General features: G+C 51.6%; 1 protein-coding gene across 25 annotated transcripts in view; it reads right to left on the reverse strand.

Moving 5' to 3' along the window:
• CACNA1G (calcium voltage-gated channel subunit alpha1 G) overlaps positions 1-24,528 on the reverse strand; it is a 146,725-nt gene that overhangs the window by 89,372 nt on the left and 32,825 nt on the right. For all 25 annotated transcript variants that reach the window (XM_048323351.1, XM_048323348.1, XM_048323346.1 and 22 more), the window contains exons 2-4: positions 12,139-12,250; positions 11,510-11,643; positions 1,822-1,919 (exon numbers count right to left, since the gene is read on the reverse strand). In XM_048323351.1, the coding sequence (XP_048179308.1) occupies positions 1,822-1,919; positions 11,510-11,643; positions 12,139-12,250 (344 nt within the window). The remainder of the gene's footprint in view (positions 1-1,821; positions 1,920-11,509; positions 11,644-12,138; positions 12,251-24,528) is intronic.

Raw genomic sequence — 24,528 nt, forward strand, 5'->3', positions numbered from 1 at the left:
CATCCCCTTTGGCTTCCCCCCAAAGCCCCTGGAACACTCGCCTTCATTCGTGCCTTGCTACTGGACACCAGACCTACCTTTCCTGCTCAAGTCCTCTTCTCCAAAGTTTTCTAGCAATTATGTTTCCTTTCTTCCCTCAGATTAAATTCTGACATTCTCCTTTGCTCAATCGTATTTTTTCTCCACTCAGTATATTTCAAAATTCCCTTCCTTCCCTATTTCCCCTCATCTACCCTAAATGCCCTCACTTCTTTAATATACAGGACTCTCTCTGGCAGTTAATTCTCACAAGTTCAGGAACAGCCAGTTCTGTAACAAAGACAAATTGATGGTGACTTCAACTTGACATTTACACACAAAAAAATGATTTAATCTGACATCCGTGTAATATTCTGCTCATCTCTCACTCTCCTTCTTTCCCCATGTTCTACATTCTCTTACTTGCTTATATTGACTTTTATCTCAAGAAAGCGTTACTGTTGCACCCTTTACTTTGATATTCAGGAAGACTTTTTTCTCTTATCCTGATGCTGTCACCTCCTCTCTCAGGGTTTTTCTTCTACTCCATTACTGGGGAACAACCACCTTGCATCAACTCCTAATTAACTAAAATTACTTTCTGTGGTTATTGCATTGATCATCATACAAAGCTCATTTTTTATTTTTCCCACCTTGCATTTCTATCCCACTGTAACTACGTTGCAGAGAGGACAAGATAAATTACCCAGCATTTCAAAACACATTAAGTGAATTACATCCCCAGTTAGACAGTGGTGGATAAATTCAGCTATCCACCAGTTCAGCAGCGGGGATAAAAAAAAAACCATTGCAAACAGGATTCTGAAGCTTCTGTAATGATTGAAACATCAGCAGCAAAGCCAGATTAAGTTCAAGAGTCAGGAGCAGGAAAATAAATAGATCCCAGGCACTTCCAGCATCAGCAGAGAGAACTGAAGCTGATTAGTTCTCATCAAGGCATTGGGCCAGTTCAGATAGGGGCGTGCAGACTCAGATTTAATTTGGCTAAAACAGTACTGGATTTGATGAGCAGGATTGTAGGACCAGGAGAAGGATGCTTCTGGTGCAGTTGTACTTAACATACCTGATCCCTACAGCTCCGAGAGGGACGGTGCTCGGTGTCTCTCATGGAGCACGGGGGTTTGCCCAGCACGGGGCAGTGGGAGGGTTTGTGATGGCCAGTGCCATCTGGGACTGGGCTGCCATGCAGCAGCAGGCAATGCCACCCACTGCTGCTTCAGGCAGGGCTGAGACCCTTGTCCATGACGAGAGAAACCAGGACTGGAGAGCCACTGCCCATCCCACCCAGGTCTGCTTTGGAGATGTTGGGGCCGTATGGTATGTATTTGGGCTGTATGGACCAGCTCTGGGGTCCTCAGCACTTCCCAGGGGACTATCTCCATGCACAACAAGACTTCCTCACCCCAATTTCTCCAGGGGAGGATGGAGCATGTCAGGGAGGGTGGGAGCAGCATAGCTCAGACCCCTCTGCCTGTACTGCCTGGCAAAGGCTGTTGGCTCAGTCAATCCCTATCACCTGCAGCCCTTTAGTAGCCTCCTCAGGCCCTCTTCAGATGAGAAAGGAAGGTGTCTGAAGACAGTCCTGGATACCTTATTGACTCCTCTCTGATGCCACAGGTGTCAAAAAGAGCCCAGATAGTGGTGGTAGCACCCAGCACTGCCAGGCTTGGGCAAACGTTTGAGCTGTGATGTAAGATCAAAGCATCTGGGTTTGCCCTTCCATCTTTGGGGCGTGGATCCAGAGAGCTGGCCCCAACAGGGAGGAATTAGGATCTGACTTACTGGGGACCCTGTTAATGGCCCTGAGTGGCCGCAGGACTCGGACGGTGCGGACGGCTGAGAAGCTGACGTTCTGCAGGTCCAGGGAATACTCCAGCATCCTGAGAAAGACACAAAACCACTGAGGAGTGTCACGGATCCGGTGGAGAAATGTTAGATTATCAAACATTATAAAGCAAACATTAAATGCCAACCGCTCACAGAGGGACTTGTTACTGCGTCTCTCCCATCAGGAAAGTTTGCCAGAGGAATTAATTAAAGGTTGTTTGCGTATCGGGATAAAGTCAATGAGGGGGAATGTGATACACCAGCTCACACAGCCACAGATCTCTCTCTCTCTCTCTCATCTGCTTTGGGCCTCTTTTTGCACAGGGCCAGGCAGAAGCTTCTGAAAATCCCTGCACGCTCCAGAGGGGAAATTTCCAGGCACAGCCCTGTTTTTAACAATTTTACAGATACTGTAATGAATCCCAGTTTGTTGTGCTGAGCACCACCACAGTCCTGAAAGGAAGAACACCTCCTGGTGCAGACCCCTCTGTGGGCCACAGAAGATGAGCAGCACAGGACACTGAGCTCTGCTACCTCTGCCCAGCAGAGACCCTTGGCAGGTGGGAACAAAACTGGTGACACTTGCAGATTAAAAATGGGGCAAACATGGACCAAGGAACCTCCCATGCTCCCACTGTCTGGTAGAGTCTGCTCAGGACACGGAGCAGCAACATCCCCAGGACTTAGTCTTAGGATGCACTTGGATGGCTGCAAGTCCCTGGGGTGCCCCAGCACCTCTGACTCTTCTCATGGCACCTTTGCTCAAGCACAACAGAGTCCTCAGTCACAACACCTCCAGGACTTTGGCTGTGGGAAGATCCAAGAGTTCTGCCCAGAATATTCTTGAAGAGGCAGAGCCAGGCAAAGTCAAGGGACACAACCCTGAGGCTCCCCACGCAGTCGGGCTCCCACTGCCACAGGCAGCCACAGGATATTAATTTCTTCCGAAAATTATCAAGTTCCATCTCCAAACAAGCTGGGTGGTTCCCTCCCTCCAACTCTGATGGCTAGAAGCCTAACTTCCAGCCTGGATGTATTCAGGACAAGCTCATTTACATCTGTTCTTATGGCAGCACTGTCGTTTAAGTAGCTTCTCGAGCTGTTATTTGTCTCTGATGTTTACCTACCCATGTATTTACAGAGGACAAATCACATCTCCTCTCAGCCTTGATTTTGCAAAGTCAAACAAATCAAGTTCTTCCAGCCCCATCTCACACACAGGCTCTCTGCTTCACAGTTACAACCTTCCTCCACACTTGCCCTGGTCTGAATTAATCTCACCTGATTAGGCATCAAGTTTCTGGAGGAAGTTTCGGTCGCTCTTTGCACAAAGGCATCAGTGCTGTCCCTTCCCTCCCTGCTGGAAATCCCACAGGATCCATCAGTGCTGTGTTGGGTTTGCCATGGCTGCAGCACACTGGAGGCTTCTGCTCTTGCTGCCATCAGCCAAACCCACTCTTCTCCCTCCTGTCCTCCAGCAGGTGAGGGGCACCCAGGGGGGAGAAGACTCCCCCAAATAAACAACTCCATGTTTAATGCAGTGAGGCTTTACCTGATAGGCTCTAACGAGAATGATCATGATGATCAAACTATAACTAAGATGAAAATAACCTCAACATATTCCTCTCTGTTTAGCTGACCCCCACAGCAATGGGACAGTCCCAGGAGATGGAGGTTGGACAGGCACATATGGATACTACAAATTTGTTCTCAGCCTCTGACCAAAAAGGAAGGCAGTGTGTTCACAAAATCCCACCTGCCCTGGGGGTAGAAAACCAGCCCCTTCCTCAGTGCACAGGACTCCCTGCACTGGGCAAGCTTTGGCTAAGGTGAGGAGAGGGGCAGTGGTTTCCCTGGCTGTCATGGCTGTCAAGTTTCACTCGCTGTTCAAAAAGATTTCTGTATGGTTAGCAATATTCAGGTTAAAAGCCCATACCAAACACACAGCTTTTCTTTCATCCATTATTAAAACAGAGGCTGCCAGCAAAATTCAGAGCAGCACACGGTTACTTGCACCAAGACAAATCATTTTCTGATTAATGACAGCTCCAGACGCACTTCCAGAGATGTGAGTGCTTGTAAGCTGCAAAGGACGTGCTGTAAAATGCATTTTGATTTAATTCATTAAAGAACAATTATAATGCCAAATTTAAAGGAACAAGCCAAACAACAACCCAGAAGCTTGAGCAAACACTTGAACACCAAGGCCAAGAGAAAGAAGGTGGTCTCCTGCCCCTGTTGCTGGACACGGCTACCAGAACTGGTGTTACAGCACTACCAAGCTCAGCCCCAGCCCCAGACTACAGGGTCCACACCTTGCTGGTAACCAACAGCTCAAGTGCCTTGAGAGAACCCAGTACCGGAGAAAAAAATGTCAGTAGAGTTCAGTCACTAAAGAGCAAGTCCAGTGAGAACACCACCAGTCCCCAGCTCTAAGGTCACTTCCCAAGGCAAGGGGAAGCACGGGAAGAATCAATCTGCATCCCTGGCAAGGGAAGATACCCAGGGAGAGCAAATGTCAGGATGTCACCAGCTGGTGAGGTGACAGGTACATTTACCAGCATATATAGCATTTATGCATTGGAAATCTGCAGTGTAAAAGGCTCTTGATGAAGCTTCAATTCAAATGTCATCTCTGCTCAGAGGGGAAGGCGCGATGCCTGTCAGCGCTGCCGCCACCGACCTGGTGCCCAGCCAAGTTAAAGGCTCAGAGAGAAACTCAGCATTAAATAGGATGGATTCACAGCTCGTCAGAGTGATCAGCAACCCCCGATCGCTGGAGTTATTCAGAAGGAAAGCGGAAATATTTAGGACTTTCTAAGAATAAAAGTGGAGCATCTGCAAAGCCAGACGTACAACGGGCTGGTGGTGGGATGCAGAGAGGGAGCTGATGCAAACCTTTGGCAAACGCTTCTCCAAGCAGGAAAACTCCCAAGGCTCAGCTGACAGGCAAAAGGGATGGCTCAGGATGGACCAGGCAGGTGAAATTCATTCCTATTCTGCCTGGAGACAGTGAGTTGGAGAATGCTGGAGTTTCTCTCATGTAAAACCCAAAGCACTGGGAAGGATTTCCTGAGTGCAATGCCAGGCAGCAACCCTGAGGTAAAGGGCTTTCAAAAGTGATGCTCAGGGCATCACAGGAAGGGTTCAAGGGGCTCTGCTTACCCAGAGAGCCTCTAACAGAGCACAGAAATTCCAGCAAAGCCCTTCTCACACCTGGCCAGCACCGCTTCTCAGACACCCTGCTCTCAGCCCTGACTCTGCTCCAATCCCCGGGATCACCCCTGCTCAGGAAGTAGAAGATGTTGTGAAAACCCAGCAGAGCCACACAGAGAGTTTCTGCTGAGGGCGCTTTCCAAGGAAAGCTTGAACTCTCCCCTTTCACAGCTGGGTGCTGGGGATGCTGCACAGCCAGGGGATGTGACCAAGGTCACACGAGGAGCCGGTGGCAAAGCAGCAGTGGCTGCAGGCAGGGCCACTCCCGAGAGCTGCCCACCCCCTGCACACTCAGAGCCCTGCACTGCCGGGGAGAGATAGGCTGAGATTTATTCAGCGTTAAAAAGCTTCCAAAACTGGGTATATAGACACCCTTTATCTACAAAGCACAGCCATCAGTGGGTGATGTTAAGCCATCAGTGCTGGAAAAGACAAGGAGAAATTATTTAGGCGGCGCTGTATCTTCAGAAAGCTGGAATGAAATTTCCCCCTGGCTCTCGCCAGCTTGCTTGTGCTCTGCTTTCACTCAGGGGCTGCGTTTGGAGCCTTGCGAGTCTCACCGCATTCGTGGGTGTTGCTTAATTTTAAAAATACTCATTTCAATCAAGCTGAACAGAAGAAAAAGAATAGCACACAGAGAGCATGAACCCTGCAGCCTGCTGGATCCAGCTGCACCATGTGTCCCAGCCAGGACACTTGACTAATGAGGCTTTTGAAGCAGCAGCAAGTTCAGCTGAAGAACTGAAAGAAACTAAAGAATTACCTTTTTAAAAGTCCTAAAACTTTAAAAAAACCCCAGGCTTTTCACAGGTGGATTTGAGTCAGCTCAGCTGCGAGGGAGACTGCTGAGGGCTTTCTTTTACCCAGCAGGTTTCTGTGAGTCAGGGATGCAGCTCGTTCGGGATGCTCTGCTCCAAAGGCTGTGGGAAGGCAGCACGGAGCACAGAGCATCCACAGCCATGGATTTCATCAGTGCCCAGGTCTTGGCTACCCTTTATCCACCCAAAAGTAACTTAAAACATTAAATTGCACAGCTCAGCCCCAGATACCGAATTCCTGGAGGTTCGTGATGACGAGTGTTGGCTTGATGTTGTTCTGGCACTTCTGCTCAGAGCAGAAAGCACCTAATTTGGGATTAGTCAGGACATGGTGTGGCCACAGAGAAGGCTCCTAGTTTCCAGGACACTCACATCCACCCTGGAAAGCCCAGGAAAGGGCCAGGCTCCTGGGAGCAGGTTTGGTGCAGCTTTCCCTGCTGCCCAGAGGGGCTGTGGCTGCGGCAGTGGCTGCACATTGGGTAATTGCGTGTGCAAATCAGCCTCTTACACGGGCAATTACCCCCCTGTGCTCGCTCGGGGTGCCCAGGCAGCACAGAGGGCACTGCTGCCACGTCCCCATGCGCTGTTCCTCAGATCAGAGGGCTCAACAGAGGCAGAGGGGACGAAAAAGCAGCATTCATCCTGCCTCCCTGTTAGTTTTGTTTTTAAGGGATGAAGAGAGTAATATATGGGGGAAGAACAGCCTTTGCAGTGGGAGGCTGCAGCAGGGGCTCCTGTAGGCAGTCCCACACCAGCTCTTTCTTCCCTGTGTCTGAACCAGGGGGCTGAAACAGCCCCTTGATCAGCTTTGTACAGATAAAATGCCCTTCAGAGGAGCCCTGCCTGCCTGTGGAGTGATCTGGCGCTGCGGGGTGAAGGCCACATGCTGGAAGCTTCACCCAGAGCACTCAGCAGGAATCTTGCTCTGGCTGCTGCAGCCATGGGATCACAGCTCCCCACAGAGACCCGTCTGGCACCATAGCCCTCATTCCAATTTCTGAACTAAAGAGCTTTTCAGACCCCATCCAGGTTTAGATGGAGCAGGGATGGAGTGGGGGCTGCGGCATCTCTTTCTCTCCTGTCACCTATGAACACAACAGGGCTTCCTGCAGCCTATTTCATCCCTGAAATTCAGCACTCAAAACCAGGAGGGAGAAAGACATCCTTAAAGGTTGTTTATGAAGGCTTCAGTGGAGCTCACTGTTTAATACAGCCTTCAACAGAGGGAGAAAAAAAATATAACAAACATTAGAAATGTTCAGGAAGCAAAGAGAGAAAGAAGTGGTGTCTGTTCCTGAATAAAGCAGGCTGCCAACCACCTCCAGCCCCAGCTCCTCTTCAGTCGTAAGCGAAATATTCCAGAAGTGTTTAACTTTCCTACAAAGTCTTTGAAGAGGCTCGTTACCATTACAATGAGCAAAGCACAAACAGGACTCCTCAGTCTTGGCCAAACAACTGACTGAGCCCGGAGTAACCACAGACCCACACAGCTCAAACAGGGGATGATGCACAGCCCTGCTCAGTGGGGAGCAGAACGTGGGCACAGGAAGGCAGAGAGGAACCCCGTGAGCTCTTACAGCTCCAAATTATCCCCTGGTGTAAAGCTTTCTCATGGGAAAGCAATAAACCATTAGGGATTTTTGTTGTTTTGAGGTTAGAATTATAGAATAGAACCATGAAATCTCCTGAGCTGGAAGGGAACCACAAAGATCAAATCCTAGCTCCTGGCCCTGCACAGGGTAACTCCAAAATCACACCATGGGGTTTTTTGATGAGGATGGCTTAAAGCCTATTTCAGTCTACATAGATGCAGAGGTCCATGGAAGTCCTTATCTGAACAAAGCCAGAACAAGCTGTTGTCCTGCAAGCTGCTGGGGCTGCAGCAACGTGTGGGGCTAGGGCTGGCTTCAGCTGAGCAGAAGGGAGATCTCAGTCTGTGGCTACCCTCCTCCCATGGACTGAGCAGAGGAGATGTCCCTGTGCCCTGCTGGGAAGACAGTGGATGCTGGGTCCTACAGTGGCCAGGGAGACACCAAGCCAGGGCACATCTCCATCCCACAGCTCTGGCTCATCAGCCCAAGCCTCAGTCAGCATCAAACAGAAACCACTTCTGCATATTTTGGGATGTAAACAAGCATCTGTCCTCAATACATCTGTGTCTTATGCTGGGAGAGGTCAAAATTATATCGAGTCATATTTAGAGGGCAAGAGCTGCTTGCAATGCCTGTTAACCTTGAGAGTGTTCTCTCACAAGCAAACTCCCCAAATCCCCTCCTCTAAAAATAATGCAACATAATGATGCCATTCATCACTGTTTTTTCCATCCCCTTTTTCCCCACACAACTCCATAACCTGCAGCCAAAGCCGTGTTTGCCTGAGCAGGCTTTTGATAGTGCGGCACTATTCTCATCTCCGGCAAGTTTTACTGTAATTACAGAGATGTGTTGCAGACATTACACACTCTACAATTAGCACTAACTGCATTACATTGTCACAAAGAAGTCATTTACTCTCCATGAGTTCATGAGATTGGTCTGGACAGTTTAACAGAGCTGAGAAGCACTTAATGGCATCCCACAGAAGCGGCCAGCAGGAGCAAGGACAGCATCCAAGAGGCTCTCCCAGCCCTTCAAGAGGCAGATTTGGGGCAAAAATGCACAAAAAGGCTTCTCCACAATGATAACCTCTGTCAGGTCTAGAAAGTTCTCAAAGAATGGGCAAGATAAAATGCCACAAGTTTGGTTTTTTGGGGGGGAGGGAGGCGGTGTGGGTTGAAGCCTGTTCTAAACTGGGGGCGGCTGGGAAGGATTTCTACGGATGCTGTGCCCGTGGGAGTGTGCAGCCCCAGTATGACATGCTTTCCCCACCTGATGCCCCACAGACATAGTTTGCTGCTTCTCCTCTCCCCTCACATCACTTTCTGCAGCCCATGGGAAGAGAAGTGGCAGGGAAAGCAGGAGAGCAGGAGCTCGGGGTCCTGCTGGGTACTGGGGAGCTCACACTCTGCTGCTGCTTTCTTCCTTCCGTGTCTTGCACATAAAAGGCAGAGAAAAAATGTGAAGACAAAACCAAAGTTGCTCCATTGTGGTCACCTGGACCACATGGAAACCTCAGTCTCCTCCCCTGGCATTTCGCTGGGGAGCCTGGTTGAGGCCCTTATGTGAGACCTCCATAAAACACGTGACTCGCTTTATCTGGTATCTAAGCAAACCCAGCTGGGTTGTCAGGATTGCCCTGGCACATCCTCTCCAGGGCCCCAGTTTGGCTCTGGCCTCTTTCCTGACACCTGCTCAGGTGCAGAATTCCTCCACGCAGAGTTCAGCTCCTCCCTTGCTCCTGTGCTCTGCTGTGAGCACCACGGGCTGGGAGCTCATTGGGGTAATTTGCCCTGTCTGGGAACCAAAGAGCTGCACTAAGGGCTACCTAAAGAACTTCCCTCTGTCTGGTTGGGATTTGACCCTGCAGCTCTTTTATCCCTTATCCCTTACGGTGTTTTTTACCCATATCTTAGATCTTACTAAGGGCTTGAGTCCCTTACTTTTTTCTCTGCTACAGCAGTGGCCCATTCCTGCAGCCCCTTTGGCTTTCCCTGGCACTCAGCAGGCCCTCCAGGATTGAAGCAATGCTCTGAGTAGGATGCAGCACTTCAGGATGGATGGGCTAGGGTTGGAGGAGAGCACAAGGGCGCAAAAGGGAGCAGAGAAAGCCAGTGCTGGGGGAGGAGAGGCTGTTTTATATTTAAATCCAGTTCGATCCTTTGCCAGCCAAATTGATTTTGACGGGACCCAGATGGGAACAGTTCATGCACGTGGAGGAAAGAGCCATCACTTAGTGAGAGGCAAAGCTGACCTGGCAGAAGGCACGAGAGGGTCAGGCTGCCATGCTGCAAAAAACCTCTGCAGCAAAAAAACGTCTCTGCATGTCAGGGGTGGGGGAGCAGCTGCTGCAGGGTGGGGATCTGTGGCTCTGCCCAGGAAGGAGATGACCCTCACACACCAAACACCTGGCTGGGTGCAGTAGGTGTGCAGAGATTTCTTCGCTTAAGCAAAGAGAAGTGATATTTTGGCATAGGAATAAGGATGGTCCCTGCTGGTGTCCCTCTAGAGGGAGGTCCCATCATGGTGGAGTCCCCACAGAAGCACATCAGGGATAAGTCTGGCTCCAAAGGCTTTGCAAGTTCAACAGGCAAAGGCAGGACCAGGCTGGGAGGGGAAGGTGGCAGCACCCCAGGAACAGCCCAGCATCTGTGACCATGCTTCCCCAGATGGGATGTCCGGCCTTGCTTGGGTTGGGCTCTTCATCACAATTAATTCCAGTAAAAGACATAATAAACCGGAAGAAATAAAGGTGGCTTAGCAAGCTCCAGCCCTTGGATGTGCTGCTGGCACTGCTACAACCCTCCCAGACCTGACTGGACCTGTGGTCCCCTCTTGTCCAACGTCCTGTCACTGCTGTCCCTAACATTGTTCAGACATTTCAGGAGGAAACTTTGAGCCTTCTCCTAAACCGAGGAGCCAGAGGCTGGTGGGGCTGGTAAGCAGGAGATTGTGGCCTCCTGCAGAAGACAGGTTTATGGGGAAAATTATAGCTCCTGGGTCTGAAGCTCACTGCATCTTTCACCTCTGCAGCAATGAATTTTTCAAGCTAAGGATGCACTGGGAGACCTGGCACCTCTGTTTTACTTCTTCCAGCTGACTGCCAGAGGAATGGGCCATGTCCCTGTGAGGCCAGCAATGGACCAAAAGCAAAACTCACCAAGGTGTTGCCCCTTTTTGGGCCACATCAAACCCATGCCAGGTCTGGGAGGGGCCTTTGCTTCTTTCCAAGAAAAGAAAAGCTGGGAGGGGCCTCTGCTTCTTTCCAAGAAAATCTAGTAAATTCGATCCCTAGCTCTATCAAAAGAGGAAAAAACCCACTGTTTTCCCAAAGGTCTTGGGGCTCTTGAGGCGGGGGGGGAGGCGAGGGCCAGCAAGAGATTCGTGTGTCAAAGAAACTCAGCTCGCTGGCCGCTGGCCAAGGACTTTTCATGTGGATTTCCAGCCATTGCCAGGAGACTCTCGGGTGCTGGAAGAGCCTTTAACTCAAACCAGGTGCCTCTGAAAGGAAAACACTCAGAAAGGCAAACGTGGTTGCTTTCCCTCAAGAAAAAAAATAGGTATATATATAATGAGGGCAATCGTGAGCATTTCAGTGAAGATCCTTCCTGGCACAGCCTTCTGTGCTCCCAACCGCCCACTCCAGCCATGGAAACTGAAACCTTTGGTGGGCTGGAGGGAGGAGAGCCAAGCCCAGCGCCCAGCAAGGAGCCCCAGGGCACAGGCTGGTCCAAATCCACCACAAACAACTTTTGTCACCCTGCCCTGCTCTCTCTGTGAGCTGAGCATCAGCTCTCCCTCAAGCTACTGAGAGCACCAGAGGGGCAGCTGCAGCTCAGGAGTGATCCCTGCTGGGAAGCTGAGATGGACAACACCAACAGCACCGACACCCAGCCGGCCCCAGCCTTCACTGCTGCAAACCAGCTGCTCCCCCAAATCCAGTGCTTGCCAAGCAGAGCCTTAAATAACAACAGAGAGACTCAGGAAGAAGAGGAGCTGCCTCCCCAGACTTACCCTGCAATGACGATGAAGAAGTCCAGGCGGTTCCACGTGTCTCCCAGGTAGCATTTCTTCCCAAAAATGCCCAGCGCGATCATTTTGACAATCATTTCCACAGCAAAGAAGGCAAAGATGAAGTCGTCAAAGCTCTGCAAAAGAAAGGAAGGGAAGAGGGATGCTCCTGCACACTTGCACAAGGGAGGGAATTAGAAGACCTGAGTCCAGCAAGGTCTCCTCTTGCACCACTGAAATCTAAATCCCTGGGAAGAAGCTGTGCTGAGAGCAGCCCTCTGTCTTCCCCAGCCCAGATGGCCCAACAGCACCCACAGTGCCAGGATAACGGGACAAGCATATTTTGGCCTCTGCTTTCACTGTCTGCTAGATGGTTGGCCTTCCCAAGCACTCCAAGAAAGGCTTGGCTAGGCTGGGGCTGGCACAGCCTGGCAGGGGTTTTGCCTGACAGCACTGTGTGTTCTCATCCCAGCACCAAAACCAGCATTTTCCAGGTGCTGACAGGACAGACAGTGCAGGCAGGACCTGCCATCCTGGGACACAAGGCAACCATGGCTGGACTCAGCTCAGTCCTTCCCTCTCCACATCAACCTCAGGCTGCTCTTGAGCTTCCAGCAGCTCCGGGGCCGTACCTGGAGGATCCTGCAGCGTGGTGAGTCGCAGGCGATGTCCTCGCAGGGGTGGAACATGCCCAGTGTCACGCAGTTGAGCAGGATCACCAGCATGCTGACCCTCTCAAACCACCTGCACACACCCGTCAAGGAGGCAATGGACCCAGAGGTGTATCCACGAGAAGCCACTGCTGAATTGGAAAGGTTTCCATGGCCTTTAAGGCCAGGAGCAGACCAGCTTCCCCACGCTAGGCGCTATCTGGGTTTGCATGTTTAGATCCCTGCACGTGTTCTCCCCGTGCTGCCATCAGTGGCTACAGCTGATGTGAAAACCATTCTAAAATGGAAGTTGCATGGCAAGAGTGCTGAGTGCTTATGTGATGGATTAAAACATTAAATTAAATGAGCAATATCAACTTTTAGAAAAAACCTAAAAAACCCCACACCATTAATTTCCTCTCCTGGCGTTTTACAGAAAAGCACTTTAACAACATTACAATTTCTATTAACCATGTCACAGCTTATCCCAGGGGCGTTTCCCTGAAGCCACTGCTTGAACTTTCATTCCCACTCCAAATTAAGACTGCCAAAACCATTAATGAACTGCCTAAAAGCCTTTAAGTGAGGGCCAGCAGAGCCCATTCCCTACCCTGCCTCCTGCCTCTCAGAGCAATTTTTAAAGAGTTGAGCTGCTGGGACAGACGCTGGATGCACTTTTGGGGCAGAATAAAGTGTGCTGCTGCAGCACATCCCCATAGGGATGGTTCAAACCTGGTACCCAATTCCTGCATCCTTCTGGGGGCATTTCCAGGCTGCCTGGAGCACAGAGATGGGAAATCCAGACGCTGGTTCAATGTGGTGCTGGGGTTATCTTCCAGCCTAGCATGAGAAACACCCTCTCGATTGCCAGAACCCACAGGCAGCAGGGCCGTGCTCCTGCCTGGGTGCCAGCAGCAGCTTCCATGCTCCAGGAAAATAAGCGTGGCCCCTGTCAGACGAGAGTTTTCACTGCAACACGGCAGCGGGTGGTGTTGGGGAGCTCGTGCTGTAGCGTTATCTGCCTGGGGAAGGGGAAGGTGAGGATGAATCAGCAGGTGCCTCCCTACCGGGCACGCAGGGCTGGGGCTGGCAGTTCCCACCACCCATCCTGGGCAAATTCCTGGAAAACCACATGGGGCTGAGTCACAGTTTGGTTGTCGGCAATCTGGATCTTTTAATCGGGAGAAATGTTTACAGGATATCAGGATAGACGTTCCAACTGTCAAGCTGGGGCTATGGGCTGGAATATTTAGCCAAAATATAGTCCGTGGAGGGCAGACAGAGGAGGGGACAGCTCCTGAAGGGAATCCCCAACTTGAGGGGCTGGGAAGATCCCCCAGCAGAACCAGCCGTGTCCAGGGCTCTGCCAGCAAGAAACTGCAAAGCCCTTGGGAACATAAAGAATTAAAGAAAACACCCTGTAAGATCCCAAAGGGGTGACAGAAGGAATGTCACCTGCATGCACTGTGCAAGATATGCAGCAGCGAAGTGAGGAGGTCCCAGGGCAGCCAGGTTGGTTGGGTTAAAACCTGCAGAGGCAGATGGACACCTCCCCAGCCAGGCAAAGATCCATTCAAATTCTTCTGTGGCAGTGGACAAGAGCCTTCACTGGACGTGGATCTCCTCCACACACTCCATCCCACCTGGGGATGCTTTTGCCCCAGTGGGCAGCTAGAGACTGCAAACTCCTGGGCAAGCAGAGAAGGGCACACAACCATGGTGGGCACCAGCTTGGAGCCACTCTGATCTCATCTCCTCTCTGTCCAAGACCCAGCACAGCCCTAACGCTGGCCCAGGGCAGCTGAGCAGAGCCAAGCCCACCACAGCCCCATGTCCAGCACAGAGAGACGAGCAAGGGCTGAAATGGAGGAGCCCAGGATGGCACCAAAGACACCTTCCCTGTCCTTCCCTGGCACGCCACAGTCTGCAAAGCCTCAGGTGCCCCTCAATACTCATTATAGTGCTGGCACTGGCACCGGTGACTGATTGCAAGGGGAGGGAAGCCGGGAGACTGCAGCCCCCCGAGATGCCACAGCCTGCCACACATAGGGCACCAGCTGTGGCCAGCAGGGAGATTGGGGAACCAGCACCACATCTGTACCCCTAAGAGGGTCCCCGTGGTGCAGCCAGCAGCCCCCACCTGCCCAAAGACACGCTGCCCCGGGCCAGCGCCCCATCTTGGCACAGCCACGGCCTCCCCCAGGCTGCCCACCGTGCCAATGGTGAAGGTCCTCCCATCCTATCCTGTCCCCCCCCTCAGGGCTGCCCTCCCCACACCCCAACTCCTCTTGCAGGAACAAACATCTGCAGGCAGGAAAACAGCCTGGAGAGGGAGGGGGACCCAGGGCGCGGGAGGGGTGTTTATTTGCTGACGGCAGAGGTTTTTTTTCCCAAATTTAACTGCAGACCCACTTATCAGCACATCACTCCCTGGAGCACATACATTTCAGTCCAATATAACACTTCACCCTGATTAAATATTCCCGGGACAGGCACCCCAGCAGTGCTGAGGGCAGTATGTTAATGTGCAGCTGATAGATCAGAAGGTTGGGGGGGTGTTATTATTTTTTTTTCCCCCTCTTTTTTTTTTTTTTTCCAGCTGAATGAAACTTCAAGCTCTTTCTTCTGCTAATGGGATTTTCAGAGACACACAAAGTGCTGCTGGCTATGGCTTTGTACCGACCCTCCTTTGAGCCAGAGGCTGACAAAGGGAAACTCTTCAATTAGCAAAAGCAGAAGGTGCCTTTTTGAATGCTTCTCATTGCTGCAGTGCAGGCAGGGAAGGGGCAAAGGGGCTTTGGGGAAGCACCAGAGACAGTGTTGGTCCCTGGGCAGCAGTTCAGGTGAGGAGGAGAATACTCGAAAGGAGGGGCAGAGGTGGCACCGCCACCACCCCAGTGTCAAGCTGAGCCCACAGCCCTCACTGCATGAGATAAACGTTTGCTGGGAGCAGAGCTGGCCCTCAGGGTCCTGCCCCCTCCTCACACCAAGCAGCGCTGATATTTAAAAGAAAAAGGATTAATAATGGGGTTAATGCCCACACAACAGGTGATCACCCCATGCACCCCACCCCATGGGTGTCAGAAAGCCACCACTTTTCAGGGTCACTTGCTCATCCCAGCTTATTCTTAAAAATCCACATTTTTACCATCAATGTGCTCAAGGCAGGCAGCCAAAATCCTCACAGATTCTTTTCAACTAAAAAAAAAATCTGTTTCCACCACACAGAAAATTGCAGTAACACTTCTGTTGTAACCCGACTCTTAAAATTCATAAGATAAAGAGAACAAAAGAATAAAAGAAGGAAAATGTCCAGAAGTCACTCACTTGTTCCTAAAGGAGCCCTTTCACAGAGCAAGAGCCCTCAGCCCCTTCCCACCACCGGCGCTCCCAGTGCCACCTGCCTGTGCTCCACAGCACCTGACCTTCCGTAATTAAGAGGCAAGAGCCCCAGATTCAATTAGCCAGCACTACCCAGCCTAATATAATTAAAAGAGAAAGATATTGCATTACACTCACTATGATTTGGTTGCAGGAGTTTGGATCAAATTCACCGGCAAGTGAATTAAATCGGGAGCTGCTGCCCGAGGGCAGCGGTCACCAGGTGAGATGCTCTGCCCAGCTGCATCCCGGGCTCTCTCCGAGGAGCTGGAGCACTTGCACTGCTCCTGGTCGGCTCTTTGGCTTGGGGGTGGGGCGAGCAGGCACCTCTGCACCCCAGAGATGGGGGTTTGTTTCCCTGGATGTGCCACTGACCGAACCGAGTACGGCGGGCAGCGTTTGGAGATGCTCTGCAGGGACACACACTCTTCCATGGGATTAATATTTACTCCTTCCCTTGATGCTTTGCTATTCCCAGGTAGCTCCCACCATTCCCCTTCTCCTCCTTCCCTGCATCCCTCTCTCTCCTTCCCTGACCCCTCCTAGCACTCTCTGGCGAAGCAGCAGCTCCAAGGAAACGTGCTGCCCATCCTGCCATTGCTGGGAGCTGGGGTGGGACGGGGTGGGACAGCACATGTGGCACACCCGCCCGGCAAGCACATGGGAGCAGGGCTCCGTGGGCAACGGGAGGCAGCCCTGCAGCACCAGGGGCTGCAGGTTTGGACCACACAATGAAACTCAACCATAGGAATGCATCAAACCCCCTGGATCCGGCCAGGTGACACAGGGCTCTGTCTGCTGCCTGTTTTTTAGGGCAAGGAGTAGTTGTTCAGACCCAGAGATCACATCCAGGACCAAGTCCCCCATCAGCACCCACAGCCATCACTTCTGTGCCAGGAGAAGCCTTCACTCACTGGGACAGCGGCTGGGATTTGACAAATGTGTGGAAAGCGCTGGCAAGGCCTGGAAATTTTTGTGCAAATGTGATGTGAAAATTGGGTTGAAATGACAGCCTTCCCCTGCAGTGTCACCAAGTCCCACCAGCTTAGGAGTGACACCGGGATAAGCTGCAGACGTTAATGAGAGTGGAGTTTTAGGCTTCATTCATATCATCAATTCCAGAAATAGCCCCTTTGACAGGAGCATAATGGCACTTCCAGGGCCTGGCCTTTGGGGGGGTGGGAGGAGGCAGGGACTAAAATCCTAAAACATTAATTTAGGCTGTTTGCAAGGGAAGTTAAAAGTCCTCAGAATTAATCTGCCTCACAGATGGAAATAATAACCCCTTCCCAGCTTTGCCTCTGACTGCACCAGGCCAACAGGAAAAGGCTCTTCATGTCATACCCAGGTAAAGGTTATAGGATTCCCATCAAAATCCTGGACATTTAATTAGATTTTTTTTTTCCCTACCATATTCCTTTGAAAGCAAGACCGGCCTCTGTATTTCGTTTTCTGCATTTGCAGGAAGCATTTCCACCTCCGTGGATGCAGCAATGCTAGAGGTGCTCTCAAAGTATCTCCACCCAGTGAATCCACTTCCCCAACCTGCAGCCGAGCCCTGGCAGGGATCTGCCCCCAGTGTCACTGTAACATGGTCTCTGCTCCACAGCTTTGCCCTCCCAGATGCTTTTCCAGGCCTGGTCCCTCCCATCCCTCCGAGGGACACAAGCACAGGATGAAGCAGGGAAGATGCTGCAGGTTTACAGCCCTTCCTGCAGCGTCACAGCACCCCAGCAGCAGCAGCAGACCTGCTTTTCCCTGGCAGGATGGAAAAGCCACTGCAGGCACAGCAGCCCCAGCACGCTCACGGCACACGTGTGATGGAGCACTTGCCTCCTGCCCTGCGCTCCGCAGGGATTTGTGCCAGGAGAGTCCCATCGCCAGGGCATTCCTGGAAAGCAAAGCTGAGAGGCTCCTCCGGTGGGGCTGCACAAAGGGGTTTAAAAATTCAAGCACTGCTCAGAGAGTGTTTCCATTTCCACCGCGTCTGCCCTATCCTGGGTCACTGCAGCTGGCAGGCTGAGGACACACTGCCAGGAGCTGGCATGACCCCACTGAGCCTGGCATATCCCCATCCACAAGCTCTGAGCCGGGAAAAAGCCAGGCAGGAGCATCCCTGTCTCGTCACTGCTCTGCAGCTCTTCAAAACCGCTTCCCTCCCAGCGCAGACAGACCCAGGAGGTTCTTTTAATTCATGCAGCTTCACAATTAAACCTGGGAAACCAAAACAGGGCAATTATTCATGGCAGTGTTTTTGGAAATGTCATCTCTAATTCATTTTGGCTTGCAGATGTTCAAAGGGATGCACCGCTGGCTGCTTCCCTCTGCCAGGAAAGGTAGGACCACGGAGTCCCCAATGGCCCAGTAACACATAACAGGGATTGTAAAGCCTGAAAGTGGAGGAAAAGAGGGATTTCAGGGAGCAATCATCTTATCATCCTTCTCCCAAGGACTTAGAATCAGCACTGTCAGCTGCAGGCGGAGATGCTTTCCTCTGCCTGTGAGATGCAGCCACCTCTGAAGGGAGAGGTAGGATTTGATCAGCAGTGTGGAAGAGCCCTGTTCAGCCACCCAGATGATGAGGCAAAGAATGATGCTGTATTTAGAGGGGATGAAGAGTGACCAAAAAGGTTGTTTGGTCAAAAAAAAAAGAATTTAAACCCTGTTGAGGTTGTTATTTGTCTTACTGTTTCGGAATTGTTTCCTCGTAACCTTTTAGGTTTGTACTTGAAGGGTTTTTTTCCCAGCAACCAAAAGGGTTTAAAATCTTATTGCTTAAAGAGAGAAAAAAAAAGAAGATAAAAAAATCCTGCGAGCTGAGTGGCTTGCATAATCTCCAAACTTCAGGAGCTGGAGCTTTTAAGAAAAGCCCTACATATCGCTTGCAATTAACTCCTGAGCTGGGAGGGCTCAGCTGCTGGCAGCCCGGCCCTGGGACCAGCATCTGCAAGGATGGGTGCTTTAATAAAATAAATATAATATAAAATAATATAATATAAAGTAATAAAATGTCAAGCAAAAGCACTTTAGGCTGAATTTTTTTTGGCTTCTCATCCCAGTCCTCCTCTCCTCCTTGCGCTTGTTTCAGCAACAAGGGCAGTGACCAAAAGAAATGAACCTGTGCAAGGGTCAGTGAGTGGCCCCCAGCCCTGGTCCAGCAAGATGGGTCAGGTGGGAGCCCCATGGAGCTCACCAGCTCTTTCACCAGCAAATGCCATGTGCTGGAACCCCAGCTCCCACTGCTCTGCCTCTCTTGGAGGGAAGAGCAGAAGAGAAGAAGGTGAAGCCTCACTCACCCAAGCTGAGCTCTGCAGAAGCTTCAACTTCCCCCAAACTCCTTCTCCCAACAGCTTGGCACCTTCAGCCAGGTGGCCCAGGGACAGGCTCTCCTCCCATTCACCCCACCAGAGCGGGGCTGCAGAGGTGGGAGCGTGTCCTTATCCTCTTCCCAGACCTGTCTCTCCCAGCTCCCGGCTCAGCCTCCGCACCAGGCATCACCTCTCGTGACAGAGCCAGGGGATGGGCTCCCTCCCAGCAGCTTCACACGTGGCATTAACAAAGATGTTGTCCTGAACAGTAAAATCCTTCCTAATGGCCAGCTCTTCCACAGGGAGGCCGGGGCTACCAGTTAAAATACTCTCAATATGCCAAAGCCATTGCTGAGGCTCAGTAACTTATTTAAGACCTTTTCCCCCACCACACCTTATAAAGTGCACAGTGGATGGACACTAAACCCCCAAATATTTATATTTAAACTCACTCACTGTAAGCTGTCCCTTAATAACACCTGCCCCTAAAGCTCAGCAGTGCCAGTTGCTCTTCAGGACACATCCATGGCACCCAGCAGTGCCACCCCTCACAATGCACAGCCCCAGCCACGCTCCAGGACGGAGGAACACCCACAGAAACCCAGGGAAATGCTGCAGCACAGGCAGATGCATCTTCCCCTGCTGCTCACACCTCGTGCAGAGCTGCCAGAGGCACCTCTTCCTCACTAAGGGGCTCCGGATATTTGGGATACTATTAAGTTTCTGCCATCCCTGATTCTGCTTGCTGCTACACACAAGACAAAAACTGTTATGCAAGGCTGCCTAAACAAGTTGCAGTGAAATCTTTGTAACATCCTACACCGACACACAGTTGGGATATGTCACATATTTGTCTTATTTTGTTCCTTCTTTGTCCTTTTTTTAGTCTCCTTCTACTTTTTCCCCCTTGGAAGTACGCTGGTTCCCATGGAAACAGTGATGTTATGGGTATGGACAGAGCTCCAGTGACGTCCACAAGTTCAGTATAAAAGCAGATTTATGTAACAGTTGGCAAAATGAAGGAATTGAAGGGATGGCTCTGCATGGCCACACGTGTGGCATCAGGACTGCCGTGCCAAGGAGGTTGTGCTGGTCAGGCAAGTTCACGCTGGAGTGGGAAAGAATGACAGGACAGGGAGGAGGAGTTCCCAGACTCACGGGAAGCTGGATGAGGATAAAACTAGTCCTAAGCATGTATACCTACATAAATTTTTTATCTATGTTTATTTATTTATATTTTAATATTGATGTAATTCCTTGAAGAGCATCTCTCACCCTCTGCTGCTGGAGCAGAGGGTAGATGAGATGCAGGGTACTGACCCTGGGAACAGAAACTCTCCTGCCTGCGCTCACTGGGAGCTGCAGGAGCACAGCCTGGTCCTTGCTGCTGCCCCAGCCCCAGGATGGAGGCAGTAGCTGACAGTGCCTGGCTCCTTGGCCAGGGAAGGAGATCCCCTGTGAGCCAGACCTGCCTGAAGCGGGAAGGGGAGCATCGTCAGGAGGCTCCTGCAGGCTTCAAAGCCTGAGCAAATCAGGCACATTTCCTCTTTTTTGCAAACCTGTGATTTAAATCCCTTCCTAGGGCAGCGCACAGATGGAGGGGATGTCTCTCCTCCTCCTCCTCCTCCTCCACCATCAGTCCCCAAGGAAGAAGCCCGAACAGCTTCCAAAATGAGGAATTGCCATGCCCGGAGACGTGCCACCTTGAACCCCCGCTTCCCGCAGAGGCTTGGCTGGCAGGCACCACACTGCACGGAGCCAAAACCTCCAAAAATCAATGTATTAATAAAGCCAGGGAAGTGACAGGCTGATTACAGTCCCACTGCATCCCAGGGACATGCTGGGGAGAACAAGCCTGTGCTAATTGTCCTGGCAGCTCCTCTGCTTCCCTTATGATCCCTGACGAGCTCACTCTCTGCTCCCACCAACACTGGGTTAACCCTCCTTTGGCCAGGAAAACTCTGTGCCCATCCCTGCAAAGCCAAAATATTGCTTGTGGAGCCGAAATATTCCCTGTGAAGCTGAAATATTCCCTGTGAAGATCAGCACCCTGCCTGTCACAGGTGAAACAGGTTCTCTGCCTGCCTCCACAGACCTCTACCCTGGGGACCACTCTCTCCCATGCCAGCCACATCCTGCTGGAGGATGCAGCCCCCCAAGCCCCCCAAACTCCCATATGAGCTCAAACCCAATCCCAGCCTATTAAATAGACACAAGGCAAGTGCATGAAAGATTCATCCAGGGCAGGGAATGTCATCGGGAGCAGTGCAGGAGATGGAAGAGTTCTGCAGGAGCATCACCACCTCTGCTGATTAATCCAGCACATCCCTAATCACCCAAACAAGTGGATGGCAGGATGGCACCGAGTGAGGATCACGAAACCTGGTGAACACAGGGAGAGACAGAAATTACAGCTGGTCTGCATGTTCCCTACAGCAATCCCAGCTGGATCTTGGGTAGAGGGAGAGGGAATTCCTTCTGCTGACTGAGGGCGAGGGGAAACCTTGGAGGACGAGATGCTGGTGAGCAAGCTAAACAAACAACCCCATTTCCATCCCAGACACATGACCTGTTTCTACCCCGCCCCGGCCTTCCACTCAGCCCATTCCCATTCATCCACAGACACTGGGCAAGGGATGCTCACGGGCAGAATGTGAGAGACAGGGAAATGACAGCATGGGGCAGGAGCCCTGGAGGGAACCCTCCAGAGAGGCAGAGTGTGCACCCTAAAGCACAGCACAGCCCTCAGCAGCACACCCCACACTGCCAGAGCCACAGAGTCATCACCAAGATGTCCCAAAAGGCAAATAGGGGTGGGGACATTCCACAGCACCTTCCGTCCACTCTCTTTCACCAAGCAGGGAAACGTGTCCTCTGCACCGAGGCAAACACCTTCCAAGGCCCCTAGAGAAGCTCACGCTCTGGGGTTTGTCCTTTTTGCACTCTCCAAGTGGGCAGTGTGGGGCTTGGGGGAGGAAAAAGGGAGACAGGAGGAGAGGCAGAGTCCTGGCTGAGTGGCTCCAAGAGTAGCCAAAAGCAGCCGGCTCTTGGCCACATCTGCTGCAGCTGTGCCCTTCGTGTCCCCAGCACAGTATTTTGATTGCAAAAGGGTACAAGCTCAAAGTCCCTGAGGAAACCTGGCCAAGCCTCACAAAAAGCTCAGAGGACAAATCCAAGGACAAACCCAGGAATAATTTTAACCCTGTGGAAGAAGCCAGGGCAGAAGGGCCCCTTATCATCACTTCTGCAGGGTCCAAATGGCTGAAAGCAGAGTTGGGGGACACAGACCCCATGTCCCCACACCTTATCCTTTCCCCTTCACTGCTGCCCTGACCCAGGGACACTGGCCAGGGGCATCCCCAGGAGTTTCAGAGGGCAATGCCTGACTTGCTGTGATTGGAAGGGTAGCTGAGGGAGAGCCTCCTTTGAGGAAACCCTTCCCTGGGAGCTGTGCCTGACCATGGGAGAAGCAAGCCCTTCCCACTTAAAGGTTGGCATTAGCCAATGCTGGGTACAACTTTCCATTGAGAGTGTTGCTGGAGAAATACAGCTTTGGGGCGACTCAAACCACCCATCAATTTTTGTGTATGTTTTCTTACCCGGCAAGTTGAGGGAAAAAGAATATTAAAGAAATTATGTTTACAAAGTCTGAACATGATGATGATTTTCCAAATGGCCTGCTAAAGTGTTTCATTTAGAAACTGAGCCAATGTTTCCTTTCTAAAAAAAAAAAAAAATCAATGTAAAATACAATATTTTGTTGCAGGTTAAGTACTAATTAGACTGGAACCATCTTACACACTTCGGGTTTTGAAGTCTACGATCAATAAAAATAAGAAAAATAGCGGTTTTCAGTGAAAGCAACACAGAGCTTTCACAACGGGGATAAGTGGCAAGGAAGTCGTTCTGCAGGTGGGGAAATGGAGGCCAAGGCTACCCCAGTCCACAATCCCTGCCTTTTTCCCTGCATGGAAGAGGCTGCAGCCAGTCCGTGACTGCACTGGGAGATGCTGGTGCGCCTGACTCCATTTTTGAGGTGTCTACAAGGAACACTCCTCTGCAGGAATGGAAACATCCTGACACCACATCAAAATCCAGCAGTGACTAAAATCCATCCCTGGCTTATGTGGAACGACCGGGAGCAGGAAGCTGCTCTCCCCAGGGCTGAGCCACCGTGGGCAGCGGGAGCTGGAGCAGGCTGAGGGACTCAGCAGGGTTGGGTGTTGGGTCTAACTGAACCCTGCGGGCAAATCCATGGCAGGAACTCATGGATTAGCATCTCGCTGGCAGAGGAGAAGGAGGGAGGTGGTAGAGGAAGGAAGAAGCAGGAAGATTAGGGTTGGGATGGTGCTCAGTATGGGAGCCAAGCTCTGCTGTGGCACTTGCATGGACACAGGAGGGGATGCCACCCCAAAACACCTCCCAGTCTCACACACCCACACAGCTGCAGCCAGGACAAACAGGGCAAGACCAGCCTAAAAGCAGAGCTCATCCCACATGCTCCAGCCCAAACCCTGGCCTGCACTCAGATTGATGTCCTATACCTGCCACACCCCACTGCCCAAAAACCAAAGGCAGACATGGAGGGAAGGAGTACAGCCCCAAGAAGCAGCAGGGGCTCCACTGCAGGGTTTGTGTGATGGATGGTAGATGAAATATCTCAAGTCTTAGAAAAGATGACAAAAGTGGCTATTTTGTAGAAGTTAAGGTACATCCTATGGAATCTGCCTGCAGGGATGGTGCTGCCCCTGGTTTCTTCTCCCCAGGCAAGGGCAGTGGCCGGAGAGGGGCACAGAGTCAGCCGTGTCCTCTACTCCTGTAATTCCCTGCCGGCAACCTGCTTGCTGCTAGTGGTAACCCAATTTGTGCTCCGTGTGATCCTGGCATTCCCAGGGGAAACAGACCAGTCCTGCCTTCCCTCCAGGCAAGGAAAGCCAAGGAGGAGGAGGAGGCCTGGCTGGCAGCGGGGGCAGCTTCCCACCTTCCCAACAGGCAAGATGCAGGCAGCGCTCCAGAGCTTCCCGGGGGTTTGGGGCATCGCACCAGTTTGATGCTTTCAGCTTCATGACAGCGTGTTGACGTCTCCTTGCAAAGATGGGAAGTGGGAACAGACAGGGAGTGGGGTGAGCACAGGGCTGGCTGCCTGGGGTGGCAGGAAAGGGAACAAGATGGGACATGGCACCAGGGATGCTCATCCTGCTCCCAGCATTTGAAGATCCCTCTGGGTATCCCAAGGTGCTGCTACCACAGGGAGGGGGCTTTTCTTCCTAAGGATCAGGTAGACAAGCTTGCCAGGGTGCAGGGATATGCACTCATGTGGGGTAGCACCCACAGGGCTGAGGGGTGCAGGAGACTCTCAGGGAGAACCATTCCAGTGCTGCCACCCCGCAGTGGCACTGGCAGGGATCTGGCCAGCGCCCTCCCACTGGCATGACTCAAGTGGGAATTTATTAAACACAAAACACCCTATTTAATTAGTGTCAGGCTTCAACAGCAGCTGACAATAGCCAGGAAGTTGTGAGAGGATGGCACATCATCTGTAATGCCTTGAAGGGGCTCTGGCAGCAGCCAGGGACCCGCTCTGACCCCTACTGCTCCTCCCGTGCTGGCAGCACTGACAGTGTGGTGTCACAGAGTCAAACCTCTACAAAGGGAGAGCAGGGACTGAGCCACTGCCACCTCC

This window comes from Corvus hawaiiensis, chromosome 19 (assembly GCF_020740725.1).
Source record: "Corvus hawaiiensis isolate bCorHaw1 chromosome 19, bCorHaw1.pri.cur, whole genome shotgun sequence".
NCBI classification, from domain to species: domain Eukaryota; kingdom Metazoa; phylum Chordata; class Aves; order Passeriformes; family Corvidae; genus Corvus; species Corvus hawaiiensis.